This window comes from Microcebus murinus, chromosome 6, assembly GCF_040939455.1.
Source record: "Microcebus murinus isolate Inina chromosome 6, M.murinus_Inina_mat1.0, whole genome shotgun sequence".
In the NCBI taxonomy this organism is placed as follows: Eukaryota; Metazoa; Chordata; class Mammalia; order Primates; family Cheirogaleidae; genus Microcebus; species Microcebus murinus.
In genome coordinates this window covers 62,802,819-62,823,819 of record NC_134109.1, presented here as the reverse complement: position 1 = coordinate 62,823,819, position 21,001 = coordinate 62,802,819, and the positions used below count along the sequence as shown (strand labels likewise).

General features: G+C 36.4%; 1 protein-coding gene across 15 annotated transcripts in view; it reads right to left on the bottom strand.

Moving 5' to 3' along the window:
* HECTD1 (HECT domain E3 ubiquitin protein ligase 1) overlaps nucleotides 1-21,001 on the bottom strand; it is a 98,507-nt gene that overhangs the window by 65,334 nt on the left and 12,172 nt on the right. For all 15 annotated transcript variants that reach the window (XM_076004116.1, XM_076004119.1, XM_076004117.1 and 12 more), the window contains exons 3-10: nucleotides 12,266-12,500; nucleotides 8,569-8,796; nucleotides 6,890-7,171; nucleotides 6,511-6,781; nucleotides 4,936-5,012; nucleotides 4,753-4,851; nucleotides 3,095-3,209; nucleotides 2,308-2,482 (exon numbers count right to left, since the gene is read on the bottom strand). In XM_076004116.1, the coding sequence (XP_075860231.1) occupies nucleotides 2,308-2,482; nucleotides 3,095-3,209; nucleotides 4,753-4,851; nucleotides 4,936-5,012; nucleotides 6,511-6,781; nucleotides 6,890-7,171; nucleotides 8,569-8,796; nucleotides 12,266-12,500 (1,482 nt within the window). The remainder of the gene's footprint in view (nucleotides 1-2,307; nucleotides 2,483-3,094; nucleotides 3,210-4,752; nucleotides 4,852-4,935; nucleotides 5,013-6,510; nucleotides 6,782-6,889; nucleotides 7,172-8,568; nucleotides 8,797-12,265; nucleotides 12,501-21,001) is intronic.

Here is a 21,001-nt window from a genome sequence, read left to right as displayed (position 1 = left end):
CTAATTATTACCTGGGATAATTTAGCATCAAAAGCCCTAAAGCTGAAATCTCCAAACATTTAAAAGTATGATAGAAAATAACCACCCAATAAGGCATACTTTATAATTTTCTGATGGCCTATCACAAAGCAGTTCTACTCCAAATGCTTCTTAAGATTCTTTTATCAGCAAGACAGCTAGTCCTCTAAAATTTTCAAACCAAATTATCTCGTTCAAAATGGTTCATTTCTTAAGACAATTCAAGTCTTTTGTCAAAACAGAAAAAAAGTGGCCCCACTAACACCTATACTTCTGTAGCTATTTGGGCAGGAATTAAAAACCAAGCTATTAAATGCTCACAGTGAATTATTTTGCTGTCTCTCCTATTTAAAGCAAACTGCTTGTATTTTAATATTAGCTCATAATACTGGTATTTGAGACACTTGAATCTTCAAAATTACATGTTCTACAGACCTCCTAAACTTAAAATGACCAAATTCCCAGTCACTCAGCCAAAAATCTGGTAGTCATCCTTCATCCCATCCTTCCTCAACCCTCGTATGTAATTGGCCACCAATCCCTACACGACCCATCTCCCAACCTCTTGAATTTGTTCCCACCAATCCAATCTCTCTGCTATTGTGTGAAGTTCCCACTGCAATGAACCCTTAAGTAATCTGGTTCCATTCTTCCCTGTCTCCAGTCCTCCTTCACCAGGCTGCCAAAGTGATCTTTTTTTTTTTTTATATATATATTTTTTTTTTATACCAGAAACGTCTGTTGTATAAAGTGATCTTTATATATCAGAAATCTGTGTCAAATTTCCTCATGGGTCTTTAATAATCCTTTTTTAACTGTGGGGTAAAGTCCACACTCAGCCCACAAAGACCTTATAGGTCATAAAAACCTCCTGTCTACCTTTTGAACATTATTCAATGAATTTTCCAAATACATTCTGTGCTCCATTAATATGAAAATACTTGCAATTGCTAACAAAAGACTCATTCATTCAGTAAATATCTACTGAGAACCTAAGTATCAGGCCATATTCTATACTTCCTTGTCTTTGTAGAAATATAGCAGTTTACAAGGCCAGCTCTCATGGCACACACTTTACAGAGACAGAAAATAAACAGAAAACCCCACAATTTTTCAGATAGTATAAATTCTTTGAAGGCAGTAAAACATTATTGATGTAAAAGGTATATTAGGGGTAAATTTAAACTAGGTGGACAAATTTCAGTAGAATGATGTAAAGCAACCACCCATTCACAAGATCTGGAGACAGAAAGTTTCAAGCAGATAGAAAACCTCTAAGGTAGGGATATAGTTGGAGTGTTCAAAAAATACAAAAAAGGCTAGCATAATGTAAGTGTAATGGGCCAGGTGTTAAATAGTACTCAGTGAGGTCAAAGAGCTGGGTGAGAATTATGTAAGACCTTGCAAGCCTGAGGGTTACTGAGTTTGCATTAAGGCCAGTTAGAAGCTATGGAGGGTTCAAACTGGATGGTGATATGATTTAAAAATATAATTCTTGGGCACTGGGAAGTTGAGGTGGGAGGACCACTTGAGCCCAGGAGTTCAAGACCAGCCTGGGCAACCCAGCAAGCCTCCATCTCTAAAATATGTATGCATATATATTATTTATATACACATAAATATAAATGATCACATATAATCAAATCATTTGTCTATTTCATTCCTCCAGTGGCCATCTCACACTTATCCTACAAACAAGCCTCCATAAAGCCCAATAAATATTTGCAATTCTTATCAAAATTTCTCTAGAGAGTTAGTATTCAGAGAACTACAAAAATGTGTTAAAAATCTAGTTCTCTTAATTTTCTAAACCCCTTCTCTTCCATCAGAAGAAAAAATATGACTTTTCCACTTCCAATCTAATTTTTATTCTTACCGTATCTTTTTTTTTTTAGACAGAGTCTCACTCTGTTACCCCAGCTAGAGTGCCATGGCGTCAGCCTACTCACAGCAACCTCAGACTCCTGAGCTCAAGCAATCCTTCTGCCTCAGCCTCCTGAGTAGCTGGGACTACAGGCATGTGCCACCATGCTCAGCAAATTTTTTCTATTTTTGGTAGAGACAGGGTCTCGCTCTTGCTGGTCTCGAACTCCTGAGCTCAAACGATCCTCCAGCCTCAGCTTCGGCCTCCCAGAGTGCTAGGATTACAGGCATGAGTCACCATGCCCAGCCCTTGCCATATCTTTTTAGTGTTAAAATAAACCTTTACTCTTTCTGGAAAGGGATATAAATAAAACCATATAATTGTTATAATTTAAACTAACACACACAAATAGTATGAACAACTACCTTATTGAAGGCAACATAGTTTGCTGAAATGTTTGTGCAAACACTGGCAATAACCTTTTCAAGTATATAGGTGCCATTTCTGGATCTCCTTTGGGCTCATTACATTCTTCTTCATCTTTATTTGTATCTTTCTTTTTCTTATCATCTCCTTTATTAACAGGACACATCCAATCACCTGCAGAAAAGTATTATTCAAAGAAATACTTTTTTGGAAACTTTTTCTTTCAAGAAAAAAAACCTTTAAGATATATCCAACTTCAAACTATAATTATCTCTAATTAACAATAAATAAATTGAAATTAGGACACTGTAGCAATGGTGTCTGTAAGAATACTAAAGAACATTATACCTTTAATGAGCTCAATAACAAATTAAGGGATAATTTCGGATACTCTACTTGATTCCAAAAATTATCTCACAGAGGTTCTGCATTCATTAACTCTGTGAAAACTTAAAAATCTGGTCAAACTACTTTATCTACACAATACCCAGTTATTCTTTTTTTTTTTTTTTTCCCGCCCCCCACCCCCCAGTTATTCTTTATCTGACATTTCCACATCCCTTTAACTTTATGTTTTGCTCATTCTGGAATCAGGCAGTCTCAAAGAACACATAAGAGCAGGCTGTTAAAGGCTTATCAAATATAAGGCTATACATATATAATTATTTGATCTCCTAAGAATAGTTCATTTATATAATGTTAATGTGTACACAAAAAGCTACTTCTATAGAAGTAAAGCTGAAGAATAATAGTACATGGCTTAAAAGGAAAGAATTTACCACTTACCTGGAGACTGAAGAATAGCTACTACTTCACTATGACCCCTTTCTCGAGCTTTATCTAACGGAGTTTTCCCATCTTCATCTCTCAGATCTGGATTTGCACCATGGCGTAACAGAGTCTAGAGAAGAAAAGCATTTAATTTGAATATGACAATCCATTATTTCTTCAACATTCAACTCTATAATCTAAAGACTTCCCAGAATTACTAAAGCAAGTACCAATGCAAATCTCTGTCATAGCACTCATCACCTTAAAAGCAGCCTATTAATATCTTGAAAAAATTATAGATTAATTTCACTTGGCTATTTATTATCACCTCAAATTATGTTCCATATGAACCTGTCAACTTCTCCATCAAACTCCTCCTTCCAATTCTTTGACTTTTAACATAGGTACTACTCAGTTTGTGACTTGGCTATCAACTTTCATCATTTCCTATATATTGCCAATTATCAAGTTAAGTAAATTCTTTGACCAAAGTCATCAGTATCTGTGTCTTTTATGTCTATACCCACTGATATTACCCTAAACTTTTTATAATCTCATGCTCAGACTACTTACTTTAATCACGATGGTGCAATAAGAACTTTTTTATTATTAACTGGCTGACTTTAAAAATACCTGAAATAAAAACTCTAAAACCTGTTTTACTTCCTTGGTATTACTTAATAACCCCTAGAAGCATCATTCTCTTTAAAATCTAACCAATTCGAACAGATAAAAAAAGATCACCTTTCTCAGGTTAGAAAGCTACTAAGTTGTTACTGAAAATTTTATTGTAGTATAAAAGTGACAACAGCAGCTATCATTTGAGCACCTATGAGGTGACTACTACAGTGTTTTACATGTATTTTTTCTAATTCTCACAATGGTCTTGCTAGGAATGCCAATTTTACAGATAAACTGCAAGTCAAACTTAAGACACTAGCCCAAGGTAACATAGCCTTTTGTGCATGATCTAAGACTTGAATCCAGGTATGCCTGACTTCAGAGTGAACTAACCTTGCACTATGCCAACCTACTGTACCATAGGCATATTCTAGAAACCTTCATCAAAGATTTGATGTGACCCTTTTCATTTGACCTCTTTGGACATCAGTTTCTCTAATTGTAAAAAGAACTCTCCAAAGTCCTTTCCTACTCTAAGACTCTACTTACTGACTCTTCTACAAACAGAGTATCTTCTTTACTGATTAACAGAAACAAACATAAATATATGCAAATGTATTCGTCACCAAGAGTAAGAAATTGCAAACAATCATGTGTTCAACGATAGGTGACTGGCTGAATAAACTTATAGTACGTCCACACAGGGTAAATATGCATACCTAAAAAGTTCTCTATATACTCAATAGGGGGAGATTTCCCTTAATACATATTATTAAGTGAAAAACATCAAAGTACTGAGGTCAATATATATGTTATATTTTGCATAAGAAAAGAATAGAATACATATACATATTTGTTTTTACATGAATCTGTATTAAGAAACACTGAAAAGATAAAAAAACTATTTAAGAACACTTATGGTGGGCACAGCAGAATGATGTGGATGGACATGGCATGGAAGCATGACTTATCAAAATAAAAGTTTTTACATCATTTTAATTTTTGAATTGTGTAAAAGTTAAATGTTAATAATTTAAAAACCTGGATTTTACCTTTGCTACTTGAGGTCTTCCAAAACATGCAGCATAATGTAATGATGATGACCTTTGACCTCTATTAACATCAGCACCTCTCTCACAAAGAAATTCTACCTATAAAATGATAAAAAATCATAAAGTTGCTTTAATAATATTTCTATTTTTGCTTTAAATATGAATTTTTATATGTTAGCTTACCATTTCCTGAGTTCCAAAAGCAGAGGCCCAGTTTAACAGAGTCTGGCCTACATCATCCATAAAATTTACTTCAAAGGCTGAAAGTTTGAAGGAAAAAAAAAAAACTTACTTTTTTTTACTTACAGTCAATAAAATAATACTGAACTTTTCTTTTTTTTTTTGAGACAGAGTCTCACTTTGTTGTCCAGGCTAGAGTGAGTGCCATGGCGTCAGCCTAGCTCATAGCAACCTCAAACTCCTGGGCTCAAGCAATCCTGCTGCCACAGCCTCCCAAGTAGCTGGGACTACAGGCATGTGCCACCAAGCCCGGCTAATTTTTTCTATATATATGTTAGTTGGCCAATTAATTTGTTTCTATTTATAGTAGAGACGAGGTCTCGCTCTTGCTCAGGCTGGTTTCGAACTCCTGACCTGGAGCAATCCGCCCGACTCGGCCTCCCCCCAGAGTGTTAGGATTACAGGCGTGAGCCACCGCACCTGGCCTATACTGAACTGGACAATTTAAAAATATTGTTGGCCGGGCGCTGTGGCTCACGCCTGTAATCCTAGCTCTTGGGAGGCCGAGGCGGGCGGATTGCTCAAGGTCAGGAGTTCAAAACCAGCCTGAGCAAGAGCGAGACCCCGTCTCTACTATAAATAGAAAGAAATTAATTGGCCAACTGATATATACATAAAAAATTAGCCAGGCATGGTGGCGCATGCCTGTAGTCCCAGCTACTCGGGAGGCTGAGGCAGAAGGATCACTCAACCCCAGGAGTTTGAGGTTGCTGTGAGCTAGGCTGACGCCACGGCACTCACTCTAGCCTGGGCAACAAAGTGAGACTCTGTCTCAAAAAAAAAATAAAATAAAATAAAAATATTGTTATTAATAATCAACTAAATACAGAGCCAAGAGATTGTCTTAAGTATTCAGGTCAACTATAAAATAGTAAATAATCAGCAAACCTAAGGTCAGCTAAGGAAAATACTAACATTTTAAATCACTGAGGATTCATTAGTATTAAAGTTTTAAAAATAAACATGAAATAAGAAACAACAAAAACAAAACATAGTACATAATACAACAAGGTACTAGTTGCATCATAACATAATTGTGGAAAACAAGTTAATCCACATGTATAACTCGAAGAACACAAAAGAAAAAATTTGATGACCCACAACCATCTTTCAGGAATTTGTACTTGCTCATCACCTCATGTGGCAGTCTAAGATAATCAACTATTATTATAATTCACTCATGGCAGTTTCCACCAATCTTAAGAAAATAAAAGCCCTAAATTCAATCTGCAATTCACTTTAGGATCGAAAGGATCTCCTTCAATGACAAAACAGGAAAATTTTAAACTTTATAGAAGTTTTACTCATTCAACAAGTATTTATTCAGATCTTACCATGCACCAGACTGATAATTATGCAATTATACATACGAAAAGGGGAGAATATTGATGGGGGTGGACATTCTGTTATCTGACACAATTAATTGCTAAGAAAATTATCCAAAATCTAGAAACCAAAAATTGCCTATATAATTCTTTATCTCCATTTTCTTTTTATACTTTAAAAATATTTTCTGACCTCCTGTGTCAATTGCATCTATAAGTGCATCAGTATCTTTACTTCGAATACAGTCTATAAGCTGCCGATGTGAGCGCTCCCCAGAACTATCCAATCTCCGGAGTCCTGGGATTCTGCCTGTAGATCCAGCACTAGACTTTGGCAAAGCTTTTCGTCCTTCAAATAATAGCACCAAGAGAAGGTCAACCAAACGCATGGTATCAAGTACACATCTTTCATCACCCTGCAATGCACTTTCAATTGAGTCTGGAAGCTCTGACCTCAGGAGATCCTAGAAAGAGAATGGGAAGAAAAAAGTTAATATATTGGCATCATTTAAAAAAAAACAACAACACTTTTTCTGAAAGATTAAAAAGCAAAAATTCAAAAACATTCTTACGTGTGTCACTACTGGAGAACCTCTGCAAAGTGTTGACAGCAGACTTACAATTGTCGACACCTGATTACTCAATTTGGAATCTGCAGTTGTAGAAGGAGCTCCTGTGGTGCTGCGACCTGGTTTACATGCTGATGATGGTCCTGATACAGTACCACCAGCAGCAGCCATTCGAGATAACAGCTCCTCAGTTAATCCATGCTTGGCTAACGGAGCTGGGTCAACACCACGACGGGTAAATCGGTCAGCTAGAGACGCAAAGCATCGCAGAGCTCCATCTGAAACCTAATGATATAAAGAATATACACATAAATAAGATTCACCTAAAAAGGGCTAGTACTGATCACTTCAATACTGGCACTATAAGAAAGGCAGCTGTAGCAAAGAGATGAAGCATATCATCTGCTGAGATCTAACTCATAGCTCCATATTCTGCTAACTATATAACAAAAGGAAGTTATCTAATGGCTTACAGCCTAAGTTTTCTCCTTTATAAAAGGAGAATAATGGTACCTATATCTCATTATGTAAGCTTAAATCAGACAATACATATAAAGAATCGTAAAAGCTCAAAAAAAAACTATTATTATATATAATTTTGCCAAGATACTTTGTGAATATCAACTGAAAATATCTGAATAGTAGAAAGGCATTAAAAGTCAAGTTTTATTTTCCAAAGTATGCTAACTCAACAAAAGGTTACACATAAGAGTATAAAAACTGTGTTATTTTATTTTAATGAGATCTAGCTTAAGTCAGCAAAATTACACCAAGTACAAGTGTAGCTGTAAAAATGACTACATATTTCTATAACATTTTAAATTAAGAATACATATTGGCCGGGCGCAGTCGGCCGAGGAGGGTGGATTGTTAGAGGTCAGGAGTTCGAAACCAGCCTGGGCAAGAGCGAGACCCCCATCTCTACTATAAATAGAAACAAATTAATTGTCCAACTAATATATATAGAAAAAATTAGCTGGGCATGGTGGCACATGCCTGTAGTCCCAGCTACTTAGGAGGCTGAGGTAGCAGGATTGCTTGAGCCCAGGAGTTTGAGGTTGCTGTGAGCTAGGCTGAAGCCATGGCACTCACTCTAGCCTGGGCAACAAAGGGAGACTCTGTCTCAAAAAAAAAAAAGAATACATATCACTTTTTTTTTTTTAGACAGAGTCTCACTCTGTTGCCTGAACTAGAGTGCCCTGGCATCAGCCTAGCTCACAGCAACCTCAAATTCCTGGGCTCAAGTGATCCTTCTGTCTCAGCCTCCCAAGTAGCTGGGACTACAGGCATGTGCCACCATGCCTGTCTAATTTTTTCTATATATTTTTAGTTGGTCAATTAAATTCTTTCAATTTTTTAGTAGAGACGGGGTCTCGCTCTTGCCCAGGCTGGTTTCGAACTCCTGACCTCGAGCAATCCTCCCGCCTCGGCCTCCCAGAGTGCTAGGATTACAGGCGTGAGCCAGTGGGCCCAGCCATACATATCACTTTTATAATTTAAAAAGTTTTGTTATAAATGATTATAATTTAGAAGGATAAAATAAGAGAAAAAGAAAATGGGATTACCTCTACTTCATCAAATGGAAAGTTCAAATTACAGTATATCATAATTATAAATAGGGGATTACTATTTTAAAAAATTACATTTTAGAAACTGAAAGTATAAAATAGCAATTTATTTACCTGATGATCTTCATGTTTTAATAAACTAGACAGAGATTCTACACAAATTTCTAAAGAAGAATCTTGAGGTTCCATTTTGCCACAAAGTCTTGATACCACAGCCATGGCAGAGTGCAAAGTATCTTTATGAACCAGGTGTCCACTGTCACGAATGAAGGTAAGCACACAATTCAAACCACCAGCCTCAAAGACTGCTCCTGACTCACGAGTACATATCAGTTCCAATACCTACAATAGTAAAACAAAATTAACAAAAGAATGTTAGTTTTCTAGACTCATCGAAAACATAATGGCACTTTCCAAATTTATTAGTAGACACATTAAAAACAGTAAACTAAAACAAATAAAATTAGTTTTAATAATATATTTTATTTAACCCAATATGTCCAAGATATCATTTCAACATGTAATCAATATAAAAAATTGCTGATATATTTTACATTCTTTCATGTATTATCCTAAAAATCATAAGTATATTGTATACTTAAAAGACATCTCAATTTGGAGTAGCCACATTTGAAGTGCTCAGCAGATATGGCTACCATATTAGACAGTGCATTTATTTATTTACTTAATTTTAAGAGACAGGGTCTTGCTCTGTCACCCAGGCTGGAGGGCAGTGGCTTAGTAATATAGCTCTCTACAGTCTCCAACTCCTGGGCTCAAGTGATCTTCCCACCTCAAGCCTCCTAAGTAACTGAGACCACAGGAGCATGCCACCATGCCTGACTAAAGACAGTGTAGGTTTAGATCACGGCAAGCTAAGGAACTATAAGAAATTTAGCAAACGCTTATAAGCTCCTAGACCTTAAAAAAAAGGTGGATAAATCACTACCCTCATATTCAATCTATGAATATCAAAACATTAAAAATTAACTTTTATTTTCTAAATTATGTTGATGTTTAAGATATTCAGGTAAAACAATTGGACATAATATCCCTTCTGATGTGATGCAGTAAGAACTATGCAACATCTCTTATGTAGCACCTTACAAATAAAGTTTTCAAACTAAAATTAATCGCAATCAATCAAACAAATCTAGAATGTGGGACATTTTATAAGGTAACTGCCCTGGACTCTACAAAAAAGGTGTCATGGAAAAAAAAGAGACATTAAAGAAGAATAAAAACCAAATACAATGTACAAATTTTGGATCCTGATTTTTTTTTAAGCCATAAAAGACATGTGGGGGACCACTGGACCTGTAAACTATGTATTGTCCTCTTACTAAATCAATGCTAATTTTCATAAGTGAAATAATGGTATTATGCTTTGGCAGAATGTCCTTGTTTTTAGGAGATAACCTTCTAAAATATTTAGGGATAAAGTGTCCTGATGACTGGAACTTATTTTCAAAGGTTCAGTGCCAAAAAAAAAAGAGGGATGGAAGAAAGAAAGGAGCGTGAAAAGAATTGAAGGGGGTGGAGAGAGAAAGAGAAAATAAAACAAAGTGGCAAAATGTTAACAAGTGGCAAATCTAGGTGGATATAAGGCGTTAAATGTACCATTCTTTCAATCACAGGTTTGAAAATTATAAAAAGCTGGATAGGCCGAGCATGGTAGCTCACGCCTATAATCTTAGCACTCTGGGAGGCAGAGGCGGGAGGATCGTTTGAGCTCAGGAGTTTGAGACCATCCTGAATAAGAGCAAGACCCCTTCTCTACTACAAAAATAGAAATTAGCTAGACAACTAAAAAGTATATATATAAAATAAATTAGCCGGGCATGGTGGTGCATGCCTATTGTCCCAGCTACTCAGGAGGCTGAGGCAGGAGGATTGCTTAAGCCCAGGAGTTACAGGTTGCTATGAGCTAGGCTGACACCATGGCACTCTAGCCTGGGCAGCAGAGTGAGATTCTGTCTCAAAAAAAAAAAAAAAAAACACCACAAAAAAAGAGCAAGACTTCAGCATGTTTATAGGCTGAGAATAAGGAGCCAGATAAGAAAGAATTTAAAAATATAGTCAGTGAATAAGCAATAGAGTAAATCCCATACCTGGAAGAAACATGGAAGTGATGTGATCAAAAAAGTAAGGGGTGGAGGGGGAAAGCCTTGAACATGAAAATGGATACCGCTTCCCTCTGAGGCTACAGACATAACAGAAATAAATCTATAGACACAGAGGTACAAAGTTCTCAAAGTGTGGTCTAGGCACCCCAAGTTCCTAAGACATTTTCAAGAAGCTCTGAATTTAAGTTTGTTTCACAATAATAGTATAATACTATTTGTCTTCTTCAGTCTCATTCTCTCATGAATATAGGGTAGTGTTTTCCAGGAACTACATGAAGTGTGATATTGCACTAGACTAAATGCAGAAGCAGATGGGAGGATCCAGAAGTCTGCTATTAAACCAAGATTTTTTTGTTTGTCTGTTTGTGAGACAGAGTCTGATCTGTCACCCTGGCTGAGGTACAGCAGCATTGTCACAGCTCACTTCAACCTCAAACTCCTGGGCTCAAGTAATCCTCCTGCCTCAGCCTCCCAAATAGCTGGGACTACAGGCACATACCACCATGCCCAGCTAATTTTTCTGGTTTTAGTAGACACAGGGTCTCGCTCTTGCTCAGGCTGGTGTCAAACTAAGTTCAAGCAATCTTCCTTCCCACCCTGGCTAGAAATGATGATATTAACGGCACCTACCTCATATAGAATTGTCCTGAAGATTGAGTTGATGCACTTAAAGTGCTTAGCGTGCTAGGATTACAGGTGTAAGCCATCGCACTCAGCCTGAGTTTATTATTTTAAGATAAATAAATATTTTAAATTTCTCAGTTCTAATATTTAACATGATAAATATAAATACATATAGCCTACATAAACACAGGATCTTTGAGGATCCTCAATCATTTTAAACTTGCAAAAGGATCCTGAGACAAAAAATTTTGAAAACTGTTAACCTAGAGCAGCAAGAATTATATAAAGAATAAGGCAGGAATTATAAAAAAGAGAATCATGTAAAATTCTAAATGTGTTCACCGATAGTTCCAATAAATTACTGTCATAGAAGTAATGCCTTTAGAGTTGCATAAAATTTATAACTAGGCCCAGAAAGAATAAAAGACAATAGTTTACTCTAAAGGGTGTATAGCAAAATAGTTAAATCCATAAGCCATAGGATCAGACTTCCTAAACCTTCAAATTCCTAAACTTCAAATCTTGGCTCTGCCACTCACTACTCCCAAGCATGTTACTTAACCTCAGTATACCTGAATTTTGTTCATCATAAAACAGAAATCATGATATTAATGACATCATGATATTAATGGCACCTAACTCATATGGAGTTGTCATGAAGATTAATTGAGTCAATACACTTAAAGTGCTTAGAATAATGCCTGGCATGGTGGTTAGTGTTAGTTGTGGTGATGGTGGTAGTTATTACTATTTTCACACACAACCATTTTGGGTAAGAATAGGGATAACCTATCTCAAAATGTTAGTGGCTACCAGAAAGTGAAGCACACTGAGGCAGCACAGAAGAGTGTATCAATGACCTACACTTTTCCTTCAGAGACAAAATTTCTTTTCCCAAACCCCACAGGATCTCCACTGATGCCGCAAGGGCTCTGATTTCCACTGTTCTCAACCACTCTCAATAAAGTAAGACTGATAATAAGAAAGAATTTTATTTTTTTAGTAAAATAAATTTTTTATTCTCTAAGTGATATGTAAATGGGCCAATAAATAATACTTACCTTTACACATTGTTCAGCTAAGTCTCTGCTAGTTCTGTTGTTAAGTTCAACTACAACCAAACGATTACAAAGTGCTTTTATAGCTCCATCTACCCCAACAATCCTTCGGGTACACTCTGCAGATACATCCAGGTAGTATGTTATAGCACGGGCTGTCACTTCTAACACATTGTCTGGAGCACTTTCATCAAGAAAAATTTTGCAGAGGGCTGGTAAGAAAGTGCGAGGAGGACATCTGCAGTGAAAGAAATCATATTACACTTAGGATTGTTAAATTCTTAACATCAAAATATTAATAAAATAATAGGTACTAAAAAGCTATAACATAACCCATTATGCTCAATATAGTGTGTCTAAATGTTTATTAGGTTATATTTCTCACATTATTTTTGTTTCCATAAAAATACTCACATGCTGATTTCTTCACTGCTGAAAATACCAAGTTGGAAACCATTTAAAGTAGCAGCATGAAAACATGTTAAAAAAAATTCTTATCCAATACTTACCCAAACACCAACTACGGTGTAAAACCCTTCCTAACCCCCCAGTTAAGTGGTACTTTCATATTCCTAAAACCTCATAAAAGCAGTATATACACTGTTTAATACATCACATTATTTCCTTATTTACAGAAGAGTCCCTAAAGGTCAGGAACATTGTTCAATTCATGTTTTACAGGGAAAAGCGCTAATTTGGAGTTTAAAAGACCAGGGTAAAACAGAACAGCAGCTGTGTGACCTTTTTAAAAGTCTACTTCCTAATTTGTGAAGCAAACACAATATCTAAACAATATCTACTTTATAGTTATGAAGATTAAATGAAGTAATATACATTAAAAACTTAGCTCAGGCCGGCCACAGTGGCTCATGCCTGTAATGCCAACACTTTGGGAGGCCGAAGTGGGAGAACTGCTTGAGACCAGGAGTTCAAGACCAGCCTGGGCAACATAGTGAGATGCTGTCACTAAAAAAAAAAAAATTTAGAAATTAGCTGAGTGTGGTGGCACATGCCTGTAGTCCCAACTACCTAGAAAGCTGAGGCAGGAGAATCACTTGAGTCCAGGAGTTTGAGATTTCAGTAGGCTGTGATAGAGCCATTGCACTCCAGCCTGAGAGACCTGGTACTATAATAAACTAACTTTAGTTCCCATTCTCTACCCTAAATAGTTTAATGCCTATTACATAAACTTACAAAAGACAATGTCATCAAAAACAGAATTTGTGATACTGTTTTTATATTCCCTAAGTTTTATCAACACTTAAAATATGAAAGACCATAATTTACATTTAGTAAGAATCTCAGCCATGTGACATTAAGTAAATTTTCTAACTTCTCTTCACAGAACACTACACTATAGCCTCAGATGACATAAAAACCAATACTATCAGCCGGTGCAGTGGCTCATGCCTGTAATCCTAGCACTCTGGGAGGCCGAGGCGGGAGGATAGCTCAAGGTCAGGAGTTCGAAACCAGCCTGAGCAAGAAAGAGGGAGACCCGTCTCTACTATAAATAGAAAGAAATTAATTGGCCAACTAATATATATAGAAAAAATTAGCCGGGCATGGTGGTGCATGCTTGTAGTCCCAGCTACTCAGGAGGCTGAGGCAGTAGGATCGCTTGAGCCCAGGAGTTTGAGGTTGCTGTGAGCTAAGCTGACTCCATGGCACTCAATCTAGCCTGAGCAACAAAGTGAGATTCTGTCTCAAAAAAAAAAAAAAAGCAATACTATCGACATTTTAGTGGAATTATTTATCTTACAATTTTTAATGTGTGCAAGTGAGTACCTCCCATACCTTCAGTAGGTTTAAAAAGATACTTATATTGGCCAAGCGCGGGTGACTCATGCCTATAATCCTAGCACTCTGGGAGGCTGAGGTGGGAGGATCACTCAAGGTCAGGAGTTGAAACCAGCCTGAGCAAGAGTGAGACCCCGTCTCTACTATAAATAGAAAAGAAATTAATTGGCCAACTAAAAATATAGAAAAAATTAGCAGGACATGGCTAATGTCTACATGCCTGTAGTTCCAGCTACTTGGGAGGCTGAGGCAGAAGGAGTGCTTGAGCCCAAGAGTTTGAGGTTGCTGTGAGGTAGGCTGACGCCACAGCACTCTAGCCCCGGCAACAGAGACTCTTGTCTCAAAAAAGAAGACTGCCTAACACATCATAATCTTAAGTACTGTTGCTCTCTACATATGCATATGCAGTAAATGGAAGAGATTGTGAAAGTGTTTATACTATAGGGAAACAATACAGTCTAAAAAAGTAGTGGGGTTTTTTTTCTTTAGAAAGCAGTAGCTTGGCCAGGGCCTGGTGGCTCATGCCTATAATCCTAGCACTCTGGGAGGCTGAGGCAGGAGGATCACTCAAGGTCAAGAGTTTGAAACCACCCTGAGCGAGACCCTCCCCCCCTACTAAAAACAGAAAGAAATTAATTGACCAACTAAAAATATATAGAGAAAAAATTAGCCGGGCATAGTGGCGCATGTCTGTAGTCCCAGCTACTCAGGAGGCTGAGGCAGTAGAATTGCTTGAGCCCACGAGTTTGAGGTTGCTGTGAGCTAGGCTGACGCCATGGCACTCACTTTAGCCTGCACAACAAAAACAAAAAACAGTAGCTTGTAAATAAAAAATAAAATGGTGAAGCTAATAGTCCTCATATCAAATGACAAGAATATATTTGCCACATGCTTTACATTAAAAATAAAATTCATCTATCCAGTGTAAAAAATGTACATAAAAAATAAATTAAAGAGAAATGTTTAGTATAAGCTTTCTACACTTCATGGGGGAATACAACATTTGTTAATCTGAGGAATAATGAACAAAATAATAATAATGACCTGCTGTGTTCTCCAAAATGTGAAGAATTTCCTCAACAAGTATAGTTAAAGAGCCAGTTTAAAACAAACAAAATCCAGAAAGTTCTAACCTCATAAGGTCTCAGAGTTTAACTGTGATCAATTTTATCCCTAAGAAGCATCTGCTGTACTTTTGGCTACGGGACAAAAAATTGTTTTTCTAGCTCTGGAGTTATTTTCGACTCTGAGAAGATATTTAAGGCATATTCATATATATGTAAAATCACTAATTTTTGTGTTAAGGTTTCAAAGAGAATAAAGAAATGTCTTCTTATATTCCTATTAAACTAGTAATGGATGATGTTCTCTTTCTGTTAGTTTTGCTAATAAAAACTTACATTACTATAAGCTCCTATTATGAATACATTAACTGCCAATCCAAGAGGCAATCAGGAGTGGGGAGATAATTTAGACAGACCCCTTTTCATTTATGACTTGTCACTATAATAGAGCCACTGATTTAAGGCAAATACTTTATAGCTGAATTCTTGAAAATTATTTCTCTTTAATATAGAAATATAGCTAAAATTTATTTTACATACATAAAGGTAAAAAACCAAATCAGATCTCTAAAAATAAAGCAAGAAATTCTATATAAAGCTCATCAACCTTCTAGCAACCAGGATAAGTTTAAAAACATGTTAAAAAAATAAATTTTACATATATAATTTATTATATTTTGTTTAAATGTAATATAACATGAACATAATTTTACCATATTTTGTGACATATATTAGCAAAAAGGAAGGTTTACATAAATTATAAATCTTTAAAAGGTAACTCACAATGTACTTAGATATGTCTTACTTTAACAATACTTACATAATGGAGTTAATCTGCTCCATTTATTCTTCTATAAATTCAGTTGTTTATAAATCAAGTTTTTAAATAAAAAACAATTTTTTATTAATGGATTCAAGTATATATTATTTCCTCTTTATTAATTTTTATTATGATGAACTAGCATAGCAAATAAATTTCTAATACACGAAATTACGGTATATGGAACTCAAGATAGGTCAAAATTATCTGAGGTGAACAATGTAACTCAAATACAGGTAATTCAGTCTTCAGAAAAGAGAAAATCTCATTAAGTCATAGGAGTGCCATATAATTCAAGAAATACTCCAATAATTTTATATCATCACTAGTCAACTTGAAATTCATGGGGGGAACTCATTAGAATTCTTGAAACGATAAAACTTTTTTTGTTTGTTTTAATAGATCTAGGGAGTACAAGTTAAATTGTGTTACATATGTCATATAGTGGTAAAGTCTGGTAGAAATGATAAAACTTTAAGTGGTTATAAAGACACACTATTCTAGTGAAAATAGATGTAATCATCTTTATACACAATTCTAAGAAACTTTTTCTTAAAAAAAAAAAAAAAAAAAAAACTTTAAAACACACTATTTAGGATTACCCATAGTCCTCAATTAAAATATAGGTTAACTGTATTTGTTCAGAACTAAAAAGCCAATTATAGGCCAGGCACGGTGGCTCACGTCTGTAATCCTAGCACTCTGGGAGGCCAAGGCGGGCAGATTGCTCAAGGTCATGAGTTTGAAACCAGCCTGAGTGAGACCCGTCTCTACTATAAATAGAAAGAAATTAATTGGCCAACTAACATATATATATAAAAAAAAAATTAGCCGGGCATGGTGGCGCATGCCTGTAGTCCCAGCTACTTGGGAGGCTGAGGCAGAAGGATTGTTTGAGCCCAGGAAATTGAGGTTGCTGTGAGCTAGGCTGACGCCATGGCACTCATTCTAGCCTGGGCAACATAGTGAGACTCTGTCTCAAAAAAAAAAAAAAAAGCCAATTATAAAATCTCAACAATACACACTAACCATAAATTGAGCAAAGAGGTAGTAAAGAAAATGCTAATTAACAAATTCTAAAAAATACAGAATAGTTGAGAGAACTATAATTATATTACTTAAATGTTCATATTGCAACTAAAACAAATTACAAGTGTTATTTACTAGTAGATACTTTGCTAGATGTCCTGCTTTAATATAGCCATTGTAATACACACATGAGACTTTATAAATGACTCTGCTGCTGGTTAGGGAGTTTCTTAGCATTACTTTCTTTCTCACCCATTCCCTTAGTTCATAAAACATGGATATAAATCTCATACACATACCATGAAAACACTCAAAGTATTTTCTCCATTCCAAAACAACTATCACTGGCATCTTAAAATGAGTATATTCAAAACAAAATTCCTAATCTGTATTTCCACTCTCAAATCTCCATCATAGTAAATGTCAGCCATCCAGAAAGCCAGAAACCTGGTAATCACCCTTGATTTGTCCCCCTTTTCCCCACATTACACATCCAAGCCACCACTTAAATCCTACCAATTAGGGAGGAGGGGGGCAGCATGGGCAATATAAGTAACCTTAACACTTGTACCCCCATAATACGCTAAAAAAAAAACAAAAAACAAAAACCACAAATCCTACCAATTAAGCTCTCCAAAATAGATCCTAAATCTATCTACTTCTCTCCACATCCTCTTCTATAACCCTGACCTAAAACCAACATCAAAGTCTTGTTTAGACTACTGAAATAACCCCTTCACCATTTACAGAGGAGATATGGCTAGCAAGGTATCTAGAGGGAAGAAAGGGGGTTATTCTGGAATAGGATGTGAGAGCATGAGCAAGGTAAAGAGGGCATCTATGCAGGGGAATGTCCCAGTGATGGGCAATTGATACATACAGGAGAATGGATCAAATTAATTAATTAATTAATTAAGGATAATGAGAGCCAGGTTTCTCAATGTAGGAAAACGGAGTTATATATAGAAAGAGAGAAAACTACCATGCAACCTGTGGTGTTAGATTATAACTAGAGGTATTGGTATGAACTCATGGTTTTCAAAATATAGAGATAGGTAGAAAAATAAATATAGATGCTAATGTGTGTGTTGTTCCCTCTGCCTAAAATTCTTTTCCCTCAACTCTTCCCACAGCTGGCTCTTTGTCATCCTTCTCTTGTCTCAGCCTAAGTGTCACCTCAGACTTTTAAAAGGCAAAAGATTTATACGATCTGAAGAAAAACCATAGTATACACCTCAGACTTTTAGACTTACCTTCCCTACCCAAAATAGGATTTTTTTTTGTTTTAACTTACTTTATAATTTATATTTATATTTTATTAATTCTTCTTGTTATCCATTGTAACTCTCTCCTAAAAACATACAAACTCCTCAGTGGTGAGGATTTATTTCATACAGTACCTAGCAGGGTTCCGTACACAGAGGAAACATACACGTGTTGAGAGTTTTACATGTTGAATGAATGATATCAAGAAAAAAATTAGGGCCGGGCATGGTGGCTCACGCCTGTAATCCTAGCATTCTGGGAGGCTGAGGTGGGCAGATTGCTCAAGGTCAGGTGTTCGAAACCAGCCTGAGCAAGAGTGAGACCCCATCTCTACTATAAATAGAAATTAATTGGCCAACTGATATATATATATATATAAAAAAAAAAATTAGCCGGGCATGGTGGCGCATGCCTGTAGTCCCAGCTACTCGGGAGGCTGAGGCAGAAGGATAGCTCGAGCCCAGGAGTTTGAGGTTGCTGTGAGCTAGGCTGACGCCACGGCACTCACTCTAGCCTGGACAACAAAGCGAGACTCTGTCTCAAAAAAAAAAAAAAAAAAGCCATATTACTCATATTCTCTAACCTACCATCCACCGAGTCAGTCATTCAAATAAAAATCATAAACTCTTCTGGAACTCATGTTTCCAAAATACAAAACCAAATACTTACTCTTGTTGGTTCTACCTCCTAAATCCATTTAGTATCTGTCCCGTTTAGTATCTGTCCCGTATCATTTAGTATCTGTCCCTTATCATTTCCTTTCTGTATTACCATTAACAGTTTTCTAACTAGACTCTCTCACTAGACTCTCCAGTCCATTCACCACTCTATAATAACCAATGTTATTTTTCTAAAACATAAATGTGGTACCATCACATCCTGGCTTAATCCTTCATTAGCTCCACACTATTCCAAGGATAAAATCCAAGTTTGGTACGATTACTTACAAGGCCCTCCATGATCTGGCCCGAGACCAGTCTCATCCACTGTCCCTATTCACCAATTGACCACAAACAATCCATTCCTGTTTTACCAAATATAACTACTACTTATAATTCTCACCCCCCTCTAAATTTTCAGATCCTCATGCCCTTGCATATGCTGTTTTATCCCCTTCTTCTCTTTGTCATTCCTATGCCTTTTTCAAGGTAATTTTTTAAATTAAGTTTAAAAAATTTTAGTAAGTCTCAGGCCAGAAAGCACTTCCTCCAGGAAGCCTTCCTAACACCAACTTCAGTATCAATTCTAACTTATGTCTCTCCGGGGTTGCTTCAGAGTGTTCTGTAATTCCTATTTATCAAAAGCATCTGTCAAACTATATATCTGCCCATTTACTTATCTGTCTCATCCATAAAAACATAAGGTACTTGAGGGCACAGTCTGTACTTTATCTCTATTTTCTTACTACCAAGCCAAGTACTTGTCATCTATTCAAATATTTGACAAATGGATATAGGAAAATAACACCTGCCTCACGAAATTCAGTTTAATGGGGAGAAAGATAATGCAATTAAGTAAAAGTAAATATAATGAGTGCTATAATAAAACCTAAAATAGGTAGGTTCATGAAAAGTTCTAAGAGGAAAAGCTCAACTCAGGGGATTTGGGAAAAAGAAGACCTCACAAAAAAAAAAAAAAAAAAAAAAAAGGCTGAAGTTTGAGTTAAATCAAGGTATTCTCTACCTTGAACAGTTATTGTAAGGATTTGAGATAATGTACATAAAATATATGATACAATGCTCAGCCCATAAAAAATGCTCAACCAACCATATGACTGATGTTGGCCAAGCATAAAAGCAAGAACAAAGTATTCTAGGTAAGGTGACTAGCATGTGCAAAGGATAGAGGCCTGAGGAATTACGATGATGAGAGAGCTATTATTTCCCAATCATGTCCCCAACATTATCTCCCATTCAACATATTCTTTCTTTACAATGTGACTTTGATATTCTTCCCACTGAGAGGGCCTTTATTCCTTCCCCTTGAATCTGGGCAGGTTTACAATTACAGTGAAAAGTGACCACTATGTGACTTCAAAAGTTAATAAATAGGCCGGGCATGGTGGCTCACGCCTGTAATCCTAGCACTTTGGGAGGCCGAGGCAGGCGGATTGCTCAAGGTCAGGAGTTCAAAACCAGCCTGAGAGACCCCGTCTCTACCAAAAATAGAAATAAATTAATTGACCAACTAAAAATATAAATACAAAAAATTAGCCGGGCATGGTGGCGCATGCCTGTAGTCCCAGCTACTCGGGAGGCTGAGGCAGTAGGATCGCTGAGCCCTGGAGATTGAGGTTGCTGTGAGCCAGGCTGACGCCACGGCACTCACTCTAGCCTGGGCAACAAAGTGAGACTCTGTCTCAAAAAAAAAAAAAAAAAAAGTTAATAAATAATGATAAAGCTTCTGCTGAATTCTTTTGGGATTCTGGCTCTTAGAACCCAGTTATCATCCTGTCAGAAGGTCACATATGAGTGTTCACTAACAAATCCAGGCATGGTCTCAACTAGAAGCCGTCTAAATAACACGTAACAGAACAAGTCATCTGGTGATTCTAGTACCTAAGTGTCAAATCACTTCCAGTCTTTGAGACTTCCTAGCTGAGGCCACAGAAATTATGGAACAGAAATAAGCCATCTCCACTTTTTCCATTTTCAAAATCCAGAAAATCCCTGTTATCATAATCACTGTTGTTGTACACTACTAACTTCGGGGTGGTCACACAGCAAAAAGTAACTTATATAAATAATCTGCAAGTATCAT